Genomic DNA, 17,959 nt, shown 5'->3' on the forward strand with positions numbered 1-17,959 from the left:
TGGTACCAAAGAATCAGGCTAAGAGCATAGAATGGTTGTGTGTAAACTTACCGATACTAGTTAAAGTTCAAGTAGATTACTGCTTTAGCACTCCATCCTTTCCAGCACCTCCTCTGGTCTGCTTTACTACCTTAGATTATAGGCAACCTGGCCTAGGGTGCAGTACCCTCCCTCAATATTTTCCCTTCCCCTTTGTCTAGGTCCTTGGGTATGTTCGGGTGTGGGTAGCTGTCTGGGGAAGCCTGTTTCCTCTCTCTTTGGTTCCTGAACAGGGTAGGACTTTCCTTACCTTTTTCTTCTTCCATACATCCAACCTTGGCTCTGCTACTCCTAGCAAGGGAGTTTCTATCCTTTCCAGGCAAGACAGAATCCAGTTGTACACTTGGAGTGTCCTGATGTCCTTGGCTGGATGACATCCACTACACCTAGACTGAAGGGTTTTGAGCTATAAAAGTTGGGCCAGAGGATTAGGGATGCCTGTGGAGAAGTCCCTTAGTAGTAATGATTACTGCAACAGTGATCTACTCAAGTATCTACTCAAGTTTTTAAACAATTGTACTTTCTGGTAAAAATGAAGCATTTTACAGCAGAGAAACAGAACAAGTACAGGTTTGACCGGAGTGCTTTATTTTATAGTATTCAGCTAAAATGGGAAATGCAAAGGCTTATAACTTTGCTTTAGATTTCAACACGGCACTCCGACAGACATATCTCATTTGTCCAACAGTCTTAATGTGTTGCTTTCTGCTGATTTTGAAGAGTATTTATATATCAAGACATTCCACATTTTCAGTAGTACACTTTACATCAGATAGCAGTTGATGAATGTCACATTTCAACAGAACATTTACTCAAGTGTTCCACTGCACCACTACTTTTAGTAAATTAGGACCACTGTTCTGAACTTCTTGTTCTCCAACAATCATGTGCTGCAGTGTTTACTGTTAAGGACTGCCTTCCAATCATCTGCCCAGGACTGCAGTCTTCTGCGTGGAGGTGGGAGAGCAATGTGCTGATTATGACAGCTAGTGAAGAGGATGTGCTCCCAACTAGGGTTAGGTTCTACTCCTGTAAAAAAAAAAAAAAAAAAAAAAAAAAAAAAAAAAAAAGTAAATACATAAATAAATACATAAATTAAAATGTTAACTTCTATTTAACATTCTACTAGGAAAAAGGCATTCAGTTAACTAGCCTAATAAATTAACAGTCCTGTGTTTTTCACATAGAAATTTTTTTCCACAATGTTTGTTTTTAGCCTAATATAAATAAGACTTGCAGACTGCATGCCTTCAGGAAAGGAAAAGGAACTTCTCCCACCCCCTATCACATGAAACACTTTTACTGTAGCCCATTCATGGCAACCTTCCTACACTACTGTAATATGTATGTCAGCAAACATGAAAGACTTAAAGATCGTGTTCAAACCTACAGTCCCCAAACCTGCCATTTTCCAGTTCAAACCATGTGACTATATGTTCCAACTACGTGTGATTTTGGTCAAAATAAGCTTTTGTGCCATGAATAAAAGATACTTTATTTATTTGTTATTACTGTCACATGCTTTGTCTCTTGCCATATCCACCTATTAAAAGTCGTGAACATAAGCAACAAAATTATGTGCATTGGGGAGTGCTCCTATCCTGAAAAGGCTCCACACACACAAGGATGAATGTCAACTATCACAGATTCTTATCAGCTTTGTCTTAATAAGGAATGTAAAATATTAAGTCCTGCTCACCTCCACAAGTCTTCCAAGTACACTTAAGTAAAATTAATACTTGCTGCATGAGGAAGACAGTCCTGGTGGAGTTCAGAGATATAACCCTAACTACGACCACTTTGACCTGGGATCGATTACTGGCACAGGCTTCTTACTGAGCTGGAAAAGGAAGATGGGTGTGCCTATCCTGGTGGGGAAGGGCAGAGCCTTTCAAGTACTGCATAAGTCCCTTGGAGGAGAGGCTGGAATACAAATAAACAACTGGGGGCAGACATTAGACTCACCAATCCACAATGGGTAGGTAGACTTAAAGGTGGGTGCACTCACATAGGGAAGTCTAATAATCTTGCAGTCCTTGCCCTCCACCATGTGGTGGGGTTAGGCTATTAGAAACATTCTCAGTTGCTGGGATACTAGCAAGGGCACAAAAAAAAAAAACCTTATGGCCGGCTAAATGATGGCACCCTCAGGCTACATCTTGGCCCAGAACTGGGGTGTTGTACTATATGGGGAAACAAATGAGCCACAACTATCCAGATGGAGGCTTGATGGTCAGCAGGCAGGGGCAAAAATTACATATAAAGAAAAAAAACTTGCTGATTGAGCACTCTGATTTTACTGTACACAGTAATGCTGCTACTAAATGAAGGCAGGTAGAAAAGTGGGAAGCACGGTCATCTATGATTTATTTATTTTATGTATTTACTCAGTTTGTTAACTGATCACAAAGCTAAAACAAGTGTCTGAAAATGGAGTGAGAGACATCTGACATGCATGAAGAACACCTACCTTTGCAGTATACTTTTAAGAGTACTGTTTGCTATCCTTACTGATAGTTGGCACAACAGCTCACCACATCTCTAAGGCGAGTAATATCAGAAGGACGTCCATTCTGGGACAGGTATGTTTAGTCTTTGCACATGAACTTTAAGACATACTGCAAGGCTACACCCCCCCCCTATTTATCACATACATGCATTTGAGGAGGGACGTACTGCTAAACATGACTGCAGCTGCATGTATATTTGGCTGCCATTATACTGCAGGAACAAATACCATAAAAAGACAAACTTGTTCTCGCAATGTCTACCAATATGTTGCAGTACAACAGTGACTTCAGCGGTCTGAAGCAGAAACATCTTACTTTAAAAAATCTAGATGCTTTACTCCTGCTGTAGTTCTACAAACATCCTTTTTTTAGCCTTGCTTCTGACAGTTATTATCCCTTTCTGTGATACAACTGGCCCATTCATTTCTCTTTGAGCAACAGCCAGCTGTAGAAGGCAATTATCTAGGTAGCCATCAGGATTTCATTCTTTTTTCCAGTAAGCTCTGATGCTTGGAACCATGAAGCAGCTGATGGGTTTAGCCTGCAGTACTAGCCACTGAACATGCATATTACAAGAACATGCCAGACTCCAGTTACAGCATGTTCTGCTTGGCATGTCTGCCCCTCCATCAACTGCTTGTAGCACATTAACAGTGACACCCAGTGCAGCAGCAGGCCAAGCTGCTTCCCTCCTCCAATGGTGGGTGAGGCAATGTAATATACTCACCACTATTCTCCCTCATCAGCTCCACCAACACCCTGGTCACTTTGGCCACACACATATGCACCATCTGTATATATGCCACCACCGTGCTGACTGATATGGTTTTACAAATCAAACAGATGGAAACATTCAACAGTAAATTTCTCAGATAAGCTCTAGATGTATGTAACTTCAATAGCAGAATATATGGAACATCTCCTAATATCAAATGTCACATGATCCACCAATCACATTTCTAAATTCTTTTCTGCTTAACAACTTCTATTCAGGATAAAAAAAAAAAATCTACTTTTGTTTTTAAAAGCTAGCAAAACTTGACATAGAGAAAGCGTTTGTTTGCAATACAGGCAACCCCTATTGAATAAGAAGCCAAAGTGTTTGAGGCTGGGGTTCTTATGCTGCATGCCACTTTCCACCTTGCGTGGATCAGTTGGTCTCCAGGCACATAGCACATGAATATATAACCAAGCTTGCATGTTGAGGCTAATGATTCCCTATTTTGACATTTCTGCATACTAGGAGAGAATCACAATATGACAATTAGAAAAAGCTCCTCTTCTATGCACTGTGATGAAAATGGGTTTCTGCCTTCTATCATATAAGGTGTTACTAATAATCCAGATAAGTACTAGTGGTGATCCCAGTTACTGGGGTCAGTAGGTGTGAGAGAACAAATAACATTTAACTGAGAAAATAGACATTACAATAGTTTTGACTAGTCAGTCCTGCGGCTGCCAAAAAGCTAGATGGGAAGAAGAGATTTCAATTGTATGGCAAGTCACCTGGTGGTGGCCAGGTGCAGTTAGTTGCATCTTGAGTGTGTGCTAACTCTCCATCAGTGTCACTACATGTCACTGGGGGATTACTACCATTCACACAGTTCATGTTTTGATCCTGATGTTCATACTGCAAAAGTGTGTGTTAGATGCCTGAGAAATAAAAGCCAAGACGAGATGATCATGAGTCATCTCACATGTCTAAGGGTGAGTACACTGTAAAGCAGTGCTATAAATGTCAGGTTTTAGCACAGCCACCAAAAGATACAAGACAGGAAAGCTCCAGTCCCATCTTATATCTTGCATTATAGATGCAGCTGACGCTTCCCAGTGTTCTTTTCTATTCAAGTAATTATCATAATCAGAACTGCAGCAATCCATTTAGAAGTTGTGGACAGGGCCGTGACCGTTTCTTATTAAATCCCAGGCTGTCATACTGAGATTAGTGAAAAAAACACCCAGAAATATACACAACCCAATAACTTTTTTTAAAGGACCAGGAACAGCAAAGAGTAACTGGATAGTGAAAGTTAAGCAATATATAATAGGAAGACATCAAGTAGGATGAAAAAGTTTTATCTACCCTAATACCTGTGGGACCACTATTAAAGGTTGCCTTTCTTGCATATCTTTGTCATCATTGTTCTATTCCCTTTAACAAATTTAAATAAATGTGACTTGCACAATAATCCACTTCCATTTTAATTTAAATGCTTTCTTCTCTCACTAACGGACAATCATCAGCAAATTTGATACCTACTTAATTCTGAGTGTTAAAATTATGTCATGATTATATGATGTTTTAAATATATTTACAGAATCAAGTGTTAATTCTTTGACTAGCTAATACGTAAAATAATATAAGCAACAAATAATTCTTACTTTCTGTAATCTGGTTAATATCAAATTACCCAATTTTAACAGTTTCTCTATTATGCTGTATAACTGATTTGAAAGCAAATAAGGATGCATGCTATTGAGTTTATATCTTTGTTTACTGAAAACTTTTTCTGAGGTGTATGAAGATGTTTTGCTGCAGCATAAGAATCCTTACATAATTATTCTATTGCGTCTATAAATTCATTACGAAATTCCACTTATTAAACATTCATACATTTTTTGAGCTTTTTCTCTCCCCAGTGCCTGCTGACCATCACCCCCCCTCCTGGAAAACTAGCCCATTTCTTCTCCTTTCGAGGGCAAGAGCAAATTGAGGTAGAACCACCACTCTGGCAGTCATTGGGGAGCTTCTAATTTTAGCCCTAACTCTTTAACTCACGCCCAGTAGCATGATCCAGTGTTCAGTATACAGATATAGAGTAGGCATTAGCTTAAGGCTTGTCGCTCACTTTTAAAAGTGATGCAACTCCCCTCAAAACTGCCCTTCTGTAAGAAATAACTTTCCCGTATAGTTTTTGTTCTTCAAAAGGGACTCTAACCATGGAACAAAACATCCTGGACATGTAATCTCACTCCATTCACCCCAAAGGAGACAAGCACGTAAGGTCACATCACTCCTCTCTTCACCAGTCAACTCCAGCAGCTACCAAAGCCATTCTCTGAACCTGGATCATAGTCAACCTCTATGCTATCAGAGCCTTTAAACATTCATAAGATACCTTCCAACGTAATGTAATAAGCCTTTCTTTAACAATATTTTACAATAATTGGACTTATTTGCAGCATTTACTAAAAGACAAATTCTTTTTACATTATTTTGAATTTCCCTGTGTGGTTTAAACCTTGGCTGATAAGGATAAGCCAGTTTTTTCATCACAAGTGTAATCCTTTTGGCAAAAATGTCCATAAATAATTTACAGCTCTTATTTATGAGTGTTAAAGGTCTGTATGATACACATAAGCCAGGTTCCTATCAGCATTTTGAATGTTGAAAATGCCGAATTTAGTTTCATCGAACTGAAATGTTCGAAATCTCAGAAGAGCAAACTGACGGAACATAAATTTCTTTCGCAGGGAAAGAAATTGGTGGGCCGTCATCAGAGTTTGCTATTTCCTCCACTGTGGTGCGGTCTCGGAGTTGGTATATTTAAGTAGGGGGGTATGGGGGGCACAATGTTAGTGGTTAAAGTATTACATTTTTTTTTTTTTTGCACGGAACACTGATTTCTTTCCCTGGGAAAGAAATTAGAAGTTATGTACTTACCATAACGTTCCATCTGAGTAGGTGTATTCATTTGTCTGCAACCTGTGGGTTATGGATCCGATATCGGATCCGAACCGGCATGGTTTTCCAGCTATGGATCCGAGCTCTCAGCTCCTCCCCTCACCCATAATGCCCTGCTCTCCCTACATGACCTCAGATCGAGTTTGCCATAAATCAACATACCCTAGAAAGGGTAACACATACTATGCAGGAAACTGACAAGGCCAGGGGGATAGGAGGGCGGGATGGTTGCAGACAAATGAATACACCTACTCAGATGGAACGTTATGGTAAGTACATAACTTCTAAATCTGAAGTAGGAGATTCATTTGTCTGCAACCTGTGGGACAGAGTCCCGAGCTACCTGAATCTTGGGTGGCCGTCATGGAAGGATATTCCGGAGCACCGCGGAGCCAAAGGATGCTCTACCTCTAGATGTAATATCCAACTTGTAGTGGGAAATAAAGGTATGGGATGAAGCCCAAGTGGCTGCTGAACAAATATCATCCAGAGGAATCCTAGCTTTAAAAGCTGCTGAGGTAGAAACTGACCGGGTTGAATGGGCATGTACTCCCTCAGGTGCGGGCCTCCCAGAAGCTTGATAAGCCAATAAGATGCATTGTGAAATCCAGCGTGATAAGGAGACTTTGGAGATTGGTTTACCCAAATTGAATTTAGCAAAGGAAATAAACAACTGGTCGGATTGCCTATGACCAGCTGTCCTGTTCAGATAAAAACGAAGTTGCCTGTGAACATCTAAGGAATGTAGCTTGTATTCACCCTTGTTTTGATATTTAGGGAAAAAAACAGGGAGGTTAATGGATTGATTAATATTTGCTTCAGAAGCTACCTTAGGAAGAAAGGACGGATTGGTCCTGAGGAATACACGGTCTGGATGAAAGACCAAGTAAGGAGACTTGATGGACAAGGCTTGAAGTTCCGAAACTCTCTTGGCCGAAGTAATGGCCACTAAAAAGGCTGTCTTGAGAGATAAAAATTTAAGCTCTACCGTGGCTGCAGGTTCGTAGGGGGGAGCGGTCAAGGCCTGAAGAACCAAGGAAAGGTCCCATGGAGGAACCGCTTGCTTTACAGGGGGCCTAAGAAGAAAAGTACCTTTCAGGAAGATTTTACACAATTTGGCAGACATCAGTGGACTGGAGTCATGACCAATATGATAGTGAGAAATTGCCGCAAGTTGTACTTTGACCGTGGAACTGCTGGCACCATCATTAAAAAGAGTGGTTAAGAAGTCAAGCACCAGAGGAAGGGGAACTGTGAAGGGGTCTAGACCTTGCCGCTCCGCCCAAATGGAGAACCGTTTCCACTTGCTGCGGTAAACTTTCCTGGTAGATGGTTTATGAGCCGCTACCAGGATGGCCTTAAAGGGAGACGAAATACCGGGAGTCCTGATTAGGAGTGGAACTGGAGCAGCCAAGCAGTTAGCTTCAGGTTGTCCAGGTTCGGGGTAGGTAGATGGGACGGGTGAGATATGAGATCCGGAATGGGATCCAGAATCCAGGGTGGATTCACTGAGTGAGACCTTAGGAAAGGGAACCAGATCTGTCGAGGCCAGAATGGGGCAATGAGAATCATTCTGCACCCCAACCAGGAGGCTTTCTGAAGAACTTGGAGCATCAGAGGCAAAGGAGGGTAAGCGTAAAGAAGACCGGGGGGCCAAGCATGCACCAGAGCGTCTCTTGGGGTATCTCCCGTCGGAGGTATTAGAGCGAAAAAACTGTTGCACTTGGTGTTTGAGGGAGACACAAAAAGATCGCAACAAGGAGTTCCCCACCGTGCGAAGATGCATTTCGCTACTTGAGCATTGAGAGACCACTCGTAAGGGGAGAGAATGGTGCGACTGAGTTTGTCTGCAAGGATGTTGGACCGACCCGGAATATGCATCGCGATGAGAAAGCGGTTGGTGGAGATTGCCCATTCCCACACTCTCATGGCTTCTCGACAAAGAGGGTAAGACCTGGTTCCCCCCTGTTTGTTGATATACCAGACGACAGACATGTTGTCCAACTGAATCGCAATAGTTCCCAAGGGAAGAAAGGCCTGAAGTGCTCGCAACGCTAAGAGCACTGCTCTCATCTGTAGAACATTGAAGTAAGGTCTCTGAATCGTTCCACGTGCCTTGGACCGTCCGGCCTGCAAAATGCCCCCCCCACCCGAGGCGGGAGGCGTACGTGGTCACCGTGGCGAGAGGGGGAGAAGCACAAAAGTTGCGGCCTCTGTGGAGATCTTGGGAGTGGAGCCACCACAAGAGGGACCGCTTGCAAGCCTTGCTGATCGCAATGGGATGATGCATAGGGAGAGCAAGATAAGACCACTGAACTAGGAGTGTCCATTGAAGGACCCGCATATTGAGCCTGGCGAGAGGTAGAAGAGCTATCGCTGCTGCCATGGACCCTAGAGCCCTCAGGACCAATTCCGCCGGAACTGAGCTGGAGTGGAGGATGGCCCGCACCTGGAGCTGTGGGTTCTGAACTCTGTCCGCCGTGAGGAAGGCTCTCAACTGTCTCGTGTCTAACCTGGCCCCTATAAAATCTATGAGCTGTGTAGGGGCTAGGTTGGATTTTTCTGCATTTATCGTGATACCCAGGCGGGGAGCTAGATGGAGAAAGGAGTCTCACGCCAATATCAGTAGATGCCTTGTTGGGGCGGTAAGGAACCAGTCGTCCAGGTATGGGAAGACCTGTACCCCCTGAAGCCTCAGGTGGGCCGCTACCACTGCTAATACTTTGGTGAACACCCTGGGGGCTGTAGTGAGACCAAAGGGAAGGACCCTGAATTGGTAGTGACTGGCTCCCAGCCGGAAGCGAAGAAACCTCCTGGAGTGTCTGTCCATTAGAATGTGGTAGTACGCATCCTTGAGGTCTATAGAGCACATCCAATGATTTTCTCCCAGAAGGGGGAGAATGGACTGCAAGGTAACCATTCGGAACTTCTCCTTGGGGACTGCCAGGTTCAAGAGTGACAGGTCTAAAATTGGTCTTAGGTCCCCCATCTTTTTTGGCACTAAAAAGAACCTGGAGTAGAACCCTGATCCGATCTGGTCTGGGGGGACGGGCTGGATGGCTCTTTTCTTCAGCAGATAGCCAATTTCTGCCAAAGCGGCCTCCCACTGACCGGGTGGAACGTCGGGGAGGGACTTTAATTTTGGGGTGTGAAGAAAAGGAATGAGGTATCCTCTGGATATGATGCGGAGGACCCAGCGGTCTGATGTTATGGACTCCCATGCCGCTAGGTGCTCCGAGAAACGCCCCCCGACTGCCTCCAGAGTGGAGCAGCCGGGCAACCCTTCAGGGCTGCTGCGCGGGCCGTTCAGAGAAAGGTTCTCTGGACACGAAGTTCCTGGGAGCCCCTCTGCCCCTAGGGCGGCGTCCTCCCTGTCCTCCTCTGCCACGGAAGGACTGGTTGTCCGGAGCGGGTTGGGACTGCTGCGACTTCCGGATCCACATCTTCTTTTGGCCCTTTTGGTTCCTAGAATAGGACCTCTGGGGCACCGAGAAGCGGATTCCGACGGCAGACAGCGTCTTCCCGTCCTTCTCGCTCTGGGTCAAAGTATCAAGAACCATTTTGCCAAAAAGGGCAGAACCATCGAAGGGAGCGTTCGCGAATGACGCCTTGAAGGGCTCCATGAAATCACAATGGCAGAGCCAGGCCTGTCGTCTAGTAACTAGGCCTGCCCCTGTGGCTCTAGCGGCTCCCTCCGTAGCATGGGACAGTAACCGCATAGAGGTATTAGTCACGGACCTGAGAGTGGCCATACGGGTGGAGTGCAACAGTTTGTCCTCCTCCGACATGGACTCTGGGGGGGATGCAGCGTATTCCTTGATAAGATCACGCTGCATCCTAATCACATGTGCCAAGTAGTTCAGCGCCCTCACTGAAAAGGTCGCTGAACTAAACATTCGCTTCCCCAAGCGGTCCATCATCCGAGACTCCTTGCTCGGGGGATGGACTGAGGGACTCTCCTGAGCAAGTTCCCTCTTGGTGGCTGCCGCCGTCAACATGGCATCTACCGGAGGCCCCTTGCTCCAGTGGGTACGGTCAGCCGGGGGACTAAGGATGCAGTCAGGCCTTTTTGGGATTGGCTCCACGGTGTCCGGTTCCTTCCACGCCCTGGTGGTGATCAGGTCCACCAGGGGGTCGGCAGGAGGGGACACCCAAGAGGTAGACGGGCCCGCTTCAAATGCCTCCAAGAACACGGACTCGTCCGAGGAAGACTTGGGGGCAGACCACCCCCCCTTATGCGAAGCATTTCCATGATGTCTCCAAAGGAGACATCCTCGGGGGGTGATCTTGGGGAGCCTTCCCCTTCCTCCAAATCCGTGTCTTCTGTGAGAGACTCGGGGGAGTCTATGTGCCTCCTTTTGCACGTATGCTTGCGAGGGGCATCCTCAGGGGGGCTGTCCGAGGACCCCTCGCAAGCAGTGTCATGTTCCAAAGGAACAACTTGGGGCAAAGGAGTGGGCTGTCCCATTGGCCAGATGGTGGAAGCCTGGCTCAGTGCAGACGGAGCGCGGGACGGAGCCGAAGCAAGTGCCGGGAGTCCGGAAACCCTCAACAGGGCCCTCTCCACTACATCAAAAGCCGAGGGGGAGCCAACCGCGACCAAAGGATCCGATAATCGGCTCCCCCTCGGATCCGAAGAGTGGATTGGAGCCGGCACCGAAGCACTCGGATCCGAGGGGGCAGTGCGCTCCGACACCGACGGCGCTGAAGGAGCACTGATCCCCCCGGACCCGAAGCTCGGATCCAGGCTCCGAGAGGTCGGATCCGAAGCACTCGAGGGCAGGGTCGGATCCGAAGTACCTAGTACTATCGGCGCCGACCCACCCCCGGCTCCGAAGCTGCTCGGCTCCAACCGCTCCAAACCCGGGTAGCGGGTCGGAGAAGGAGCTATAGGTTTAAAGAAAGGGGTCGAGCTCCCCCCCAGAGGGGGGGGAGGCAGGAGCACTCCCATCTGCATCTGGGCCTGGATGAACCTTCTCATCATCCGGTCCAGATCAGCGTCAGATAAACTGTAAGTAGATCTCAACGAGGCTACCGAGGTAGGCCTTGAGTGCCTCCTCGATAGCCTCGACGGAGATCGGGTCTCCTCCTCCTCAGGTCCCGGTGAGAAGCACACTGGAGACCGGAGCCGAGGAGGGGGAGAACCAGCAGACAAGGAGGCCGGAGGAGAAGCCCGCTTGGCAGGCGGGGCCGAAACAGAGGTCTCGGCCCGCCGCTTATGGTGCTTCTCCCGCCGGTCCTTTTTTCTTGCTTCCCTCTCCTCCAAACCACTAGAGGGAGGTTGCGTCCCAGGTGGAGGAGGGGGAGCAGGAGAGGAGGGAACCGTAGATACGGTACCCCCTGAAGGAGCGGTAGCCGAAGCCGAGTCCAGGGGCAAAAGTCCCGCCAGGACCAGCTTCGATCTCCGCTCCTTCAATGCCCTAGGGTTGAACCCTGCACAAATGGAACATCCAGAAGTGAGGTGTTCAACCCCAAGGCATCGAACGCACCGAGTGTGGCCATCAGCAGGGGAAAGCTTATGGCCACACTCGGAGCACTTTGAAAAGAAAGCCTTAGGGGGTTCAGACATCCTAAGGATACTACTACTACCTTTTTTTTTTTTTTTTTTGAAAATTAAACAATAATAAAAGCTAAACTATCCAAGCAAACAAGGCCCAAACACACTCTACGCACCAGCGAGGGGAGGTATAACTAAAAGTTATAAAAGTTATTAAAACTTAAAACTTTAAGCTATAAGGAAGAGAACCTACAACTTTCACACAAAAACTAACTAAAAATTTTTAAAATTTAAGACTTTAAAGTGAAAAAACAACCACTTAGCTGAAGAGCTCTGAAAACCAATCTGGTCACCAGCGCGGCAAACTAGATCTGAGGTCATGTAGGGAGAGCAGGGCATTATGGGTGAGGGGAGGAGCTGAGAGCTCAGATCCATAGCTGGAAAACCATGCCGGTTTGGATCCGATATCGGATCCATAACCCACAGGTTGCAGACAAATGAATCTCCTACTTCAGATTCGATGTTCCGTCAGTTCGCTCTTTTGAGATTTCGAACATTTCAGTTCGATTAAATTGCATTCAGCATTCGATATGCTGATATAGACCCTACAAGCCATGGCCCTTTGTTTTGGAAGAACTGTGGTCCAAGCAGCCAGCCAAGATTTTGAGACTTGTTTAGCAATTACAACAAAATTAAACAATTCAGTTCAATTGTTTAGACTGCCTTGAGGAAATAGTGTGTCTTTACAGATATGCAGTTTAATGTTGGAAAGTTATGTACTCCTAACGTGTGTCCATCAGACACTTCCTGAAGGCTGTACCTGCCATACTTAATTCACCAAAATCACAGGAAACCAATGCCCATCTTTGCTAACACCGCTGTCACATGTACTTGCTGAATAAGTTACAGGGTGCAAGACAATGTAGTGACATCAGTGCAATGCATAAAACCACAGTAGCTTACACTGAACAACCATATGCTCAATGTTTTGCACCTAAGGACATAATTGGGTAACCATTGGAAATGTTGGGGCAGTCAATGCAGAGTTTAACAATGCTGAAACTGAATGACATTAAATCTGGACTTGCATATATTAAGTCTGAAACTAACATTTCTCAGAATATTCCCTTTTCTTCAAGGTATGCCAATTTGAAGTTGTGGTATATATAACTTCGGAGGAGGGGGGCGAAGGTGGCTTGACCCCCTGCAAAAAAGTATCAGACTGATGGTTGGTATTCATTCTTCTGTATTTTTGGTCTTTTCATTTGATATTTTGGGACTCGGCTTTGCGAGTCCTGACATTTCTACATGGACTCATATTTGGCATATATACACATGGCATGCATATTTAGCAAATACATGCCATGCATGTGTTGGTAAGAATGATGCTTGGCTTCCTTACCAATGTGGTCTGAGAAAAATGTCAAACAACTGCACATTAGATTTACTTAATTTTAATTCATTTCTGGATTTCTTGATTTGTAATTGGTTTATATTAGATCAGTATTTGTTTTACCTGAATGTTTTTAATTTTAAAAGTAGTAAAACTTTTCACATAATGATCTTCTTGAGGAAAATTCTTTGGGTGGCTTCAAAAAGGCTAGCTTTGCAGTGATAATAGTGCTTTACTCAAGAAACACCAGCAAGCAAGCAAATAAATTGAAAAACACAAATTCACCAGCACATCACCAGAATATTTTCTTTTATTCAGTGAGTGATCTGGTACCTCGGCCTTTCGCCTTCATGGATCACAAAATATTCACATTTTAGGCAAGTTAATATACTTATTCATCCTAATTAACACAGACAACTTGCATTCAGTAATTATAGGTTCATACTAGGCTATCTGCCCTAGGGCATTTATAAGCCTAGCCAGAGTGTGTTTGGCTTTCGCCACCCATTTTAAAATAATTTTGCTATGCCCTTTTTCGAGGTTAGTATACTGTGCCTCTAACAGTGACACAGAAGTGATACCCAGGGTAAACCTACGATCTCCCATCCACTCATCAAGGTTCCTCTTGAAGAGAGTCAATGAGGGACTCTGCCTAACCTGGACTGGGATTTTATTCCAGAGTGAAGGGAGCCTCTGGGTTATGAATTTGTCCCTCCAGCATGTCCTATTTATTTCAGTGCTGAGGTTCAAGTCTCTCGAGCGTGTAGCTCGATGGGATTTGGATTTTCTGAGGTGCAACATGTCCATTAATTCCGAGTTGGACATGGCTTTATACGTCAGGCACAAATCGCCTCTGAGCAGGCGGTATGCCACTGAGTAGAGCTGGAGTTTCTTTAACCGGGCAGCATATGGCATCTGTTTGAGCCCTTTGATCCTCTTGGTGAGGTACTTTTGGGGTCTTTCCAGTTGATGCAGGTGTCTGGTAAGGTACATCCCAAAAGGGGCATTGTACTCAATTATGGGCCTGATGAGGGATGAGTAAAGAGGCACGATGACCTCCCCTGATCTAGATGTGAATCCCTTCATGATTATGTTTTTCTAACCAATTTGGCCACGTGGTTGTCAAATGAGAGATTGCTATCAGCTTGGGTCCCCAGGTCCCTAATTACTTCTTCTGTACTTAATGGATTACCACCTATGTGGTAATTTGTGGGCACTTTGTTTTTGCCAAAGGGGATGACTATACACTTTTTGGCGTTTAGCTTGAGGCCATGGCTCTGGCACCAGTTGTCTGTTTCTATGCGGCCCTTTTGGAGGATGCTTGTGTCGGCTGGAGTGTCGATTATGGCGCCCAGTTTGCAATCATCTTCCGTGTTGGCCTGTACCTCCGAGAAATATATACCGAACAAGAGAGGTCCCAGGACTGAGCCTTGTGGGACGCCACTTTTAACTGGTTTGGAGTCTGACATGGCTCCAGCAATTCTAACCATGTGGGTTCTGTCCTTGAGCCAGTTTGCAACCCATCTAGTGACATAGGGGTTTATATTTAAGCTGGTGAGCTTATCTATAATGCCAGAGTGGGGTATTGTATCGAAGGCTTTTGCGAGGTCCAGGTAGGCTGTGTGGACCACCTTCCCCTCGTCAATGGCCTTAGTGACTGTTTCAAAGAAATCAACCAGGTTTAAGAGGCAGGATCTGCCCTTAACAAAGCCAAACTGGGTAGGATCCAGTGTCTGTAGGTCTCCAATATCTTTATTTATGAGGTCCATGATGATCCTTTCCATAGCTCTGCAGACCAAGCTAGTCAGGCTTATGGGGCGATAGTTTCCAGGATCCGTTGAGGCACCACCTTTGTGGAGAGGGACCACTGTTGCTGTACCGTACGCCACTGTTTGGGTACATATCCTGTAGTAAGGCTGAGATTGAACAGTAGTTTTATGTTTGGGTTTAGCTCTTCTTGGAGTTCATGTAGGACGCAGCCCGGGACACCGTCTGGTCCCATCGATGCTGTGTTTTTTGCTTTGGAGAGGGCAGCTTTTACCTGAGCATCTGAGATGTCAGGGGGGCAGCACTCTGCTGGGATAGATATTTGCCCTTTTGGTGGGGGGGGGGGAGTTTGTGCTGAACCTGTCAGCTAGGATGTTGGCAATGTCTGTGGGTTCGGTGTACTTTTTGTCATTTTGGACTAATTTTTAGCATATCCGGGAATTCCCACCCAGGTTCCTAACATAACTAAAGAAAGCCTTGTGATTATCCTTAGTGTCCTGTGCAATTTTTCTCTCGAAGCTGGCCTTAGACGATTTTAAGAGTGCCCGTAGTTTTTTTGCTAATACTGATCAGAGATGCTTTCCCTTTTTGGGATTTTTCTCTATCATGTAGTAGCTTCCTCCTCCTATTGTATAGTTTGTTTATGGCTGGGGTCCACCAGACAGGACGTCTGCCTTTGGCGGATTGGGGCTTAGTGTTATTTGGGACTGCATGATCCATGCTTTCCTGAAGGTGTTCATAGAATGCGTTTATAAAGGATTCTGCGGTCTGGGCCGTATTTTCCACAGGCCCGGGGGCTTTGAAGGATTCCACCTCGGTTTTGAGGAGTGTGAAATTTGCATTAGAGAGGTTTTTCACTGTGGTTTTCAGGGCAGGGGGTGGAGTCGGGATGTGAATATCCAGGGGGTGGAGTCGGGATGTGAATATCCAGTGAGATTAGTTTATGGTCTGATCTTACCAATGAGGGATACACTTCTGGTCTGGAGCATACAGTCCCCATGTTGGTGATGATCAGGTCCAGTATGTTTTCCCCTCTTGTGGGAGTGGTAACAAGTTGTTCCATAGCATTTGAGTTTATAAATTCTAGGAACGTTTGGGCTAAGGTGTTGGAGCTAGAGTTATGCCCCCAGTCTATGTTTGGGTAGTTGAAGTCGCCCAATATAATGGTGTCTGGAGAGACCTTCATATTTTCCAGTGTTCTCAGGAAGGCCGAGTGGGGTTCCTGGGTTTGGGAGGGTGGTCTGTAGCAGGCTATAAACTGGAAGGCAGTTTTACCCACTGTTAGTTCATATTAAACATTTAAAGTGACACAGTACATATTACATAAATTAAATTCACTATTCCATCAATATTTCACTACAAAAAATAATTATAAATATTAATAAATAATTATTTACTACTGAATGTTGAATAATACAATTATTATTAATTGTTAAATACCCAATTCCTGATTCAAGCCAAAGGGCTTCAAAGTTTTGAACTTTAAAATCATTCTAGTTTCTAATTCAAGTAATTTATTAGTATATTCCCCCCTTTAGTTAAAAGAGGCTTACCAAGTACACAAAATTTTAAACTGCTAGGGGAACCGTCATGTTTAGCAAGGAAATGTTGGGCAACAGGACTAACTTCGTTCCGGTTCCTAATATCTTTTAGATGTTCTAATACCCAAATTCTAACCATACGTTTAGTCTGTCCTATATACCAAAAATTAGCACAAGAACCCAGAATATATACTACCCCTAATGATCTGCAGTTAAATTACAACCTAGGAATAAATGTTATACCATTATATTCAAATTCTTAACCCTGTCACATATACTGCAATGGCCACATGAAAAAGTGCCAGAGGGCGAACTACTAACATGATTCCCTTTCACAAAATCATAATTTAATAATTCTTTCAAATTCTTTCCCCTCTTAAAAGAAAAAGTAGTATGTTTAGGGAATAAATGGCCAATATTTTCATCCTCACTAACAATGTACCAATATTTTCTCACTATTTTAGTTAATTCCTTCGAAAAGGGAGAGAATCTAGTAACATAGAAGAGCTTTTCTTCATCATCATTCTCCCTTACATCATACATTTTATCTTCAAATCTCTCATTACTGTCTGATAAGAGTGAGTATTGATGTGGCCCATCATAAAATTGTGCTGTAGTAGTAAAATAGAGCTGACTAGTGATTCGGGGATGTTCATGAGCTGGAAAAGCTCATTAATTACTTATTTGCATGTCTCTGAATTGAACATTTAATGAAGCTACAACAATTGCAATAGTGTTTCCCCTTACTCAACCACACAACATTGTTACAAAAACACACACACACACACACACACACACACACACATACTTACATACATACAGATGCAGTCACACTCATGCTCCCAGCCTCCCTGCACATATGCAAACAACCTCAAAATATTTACCGGTTACAACATTTAAGGTTGCCATCTGTTCCACTGCCAGTGGGGCACTCACGAGTTGGATCAAATGATTCCACTGCCTGCTGTATAAAGCAGTGGGACTAAAAAAATCCAACTTTGCCAAAGTGATGAATCACCGTGGAAAAGTTGCACTTACTTTCAGCTCTTCTACACTGATTTGGTTATGTCACCAACCCAGACCTGCAGGTAGAGCTATTCCCTAGGTCTGGGTGTTTAAACTCATGCAGTGATTGGCTGCAATTCAAGAAGGAGGGCAGGGACTGGGGCAGGAGGAGCTCTACAAAGAACACGGCTGTAGAGCACTTTTTTAAAAGCACTTCTGCAGTCACAGAAGCTTTTCAAAATTACTAAGATTTACTTTTTGTTCGAGAAACCAGAAGAGAAGCCGGGAAGCCAATCGAGCAAGCCAGCCAGTCCTGAAGGGAAACCATCCATGAAGCCAACCCAGCCAGCCCAGTCAGGATTGTGATCGAAGCTATGGTTCCAACTTTTTACAAAGTGGGAATACTGTTTTATTTTAATTTATGCTTTTTTAATACTCAGAGGTAAATAGAGTGCAATGTACAGTATTTGAATCTGTAGTGTTTGTTTTGGGATTTACAAGTAGTAGTTTTTCAAGGTGTAA

The 17,959-nt window shown here is 44.6% G+C and overlaps 1 protein-coding gene across 1 annotated transcript in view; it reads right to left on the reverse strand.

The window, feature by feature from the left end:
• Nucleotides 1-606: 606 nt before the first annotated feature.
• NT5C (5', 3'-nucleotidase, cytosolic) overlaps nt 607-17,959 on the reverse strand; it is a 166,361-nt gene continuing 149,008 nt past the window's right edge. The window contains exon 5 of the mRNA XM_044068813.1: nt 607-1,068. Coding sequence (XP_043924748.1) covers nt 923-1,068 — 146 coding nt within the window. The 3' untranslated portion in view covers nt 607-922. The remainder of the gene's footprint in view (nt 1,069-17,959) is intronic.

This window comes from Protopterus annectens, chromosome 4.part0, assembly GCF_019279795.1.
Source record: "Protopterus annectens isolate FY-2018-M chromosome 4.part0, PAN1.0, whole genome shotgun sequence".
NCBI lineage: Eukaryota > Metazoa > Chordata > Ceratodontiformes > Protopteridae > Protopterus > Protopterus annectens.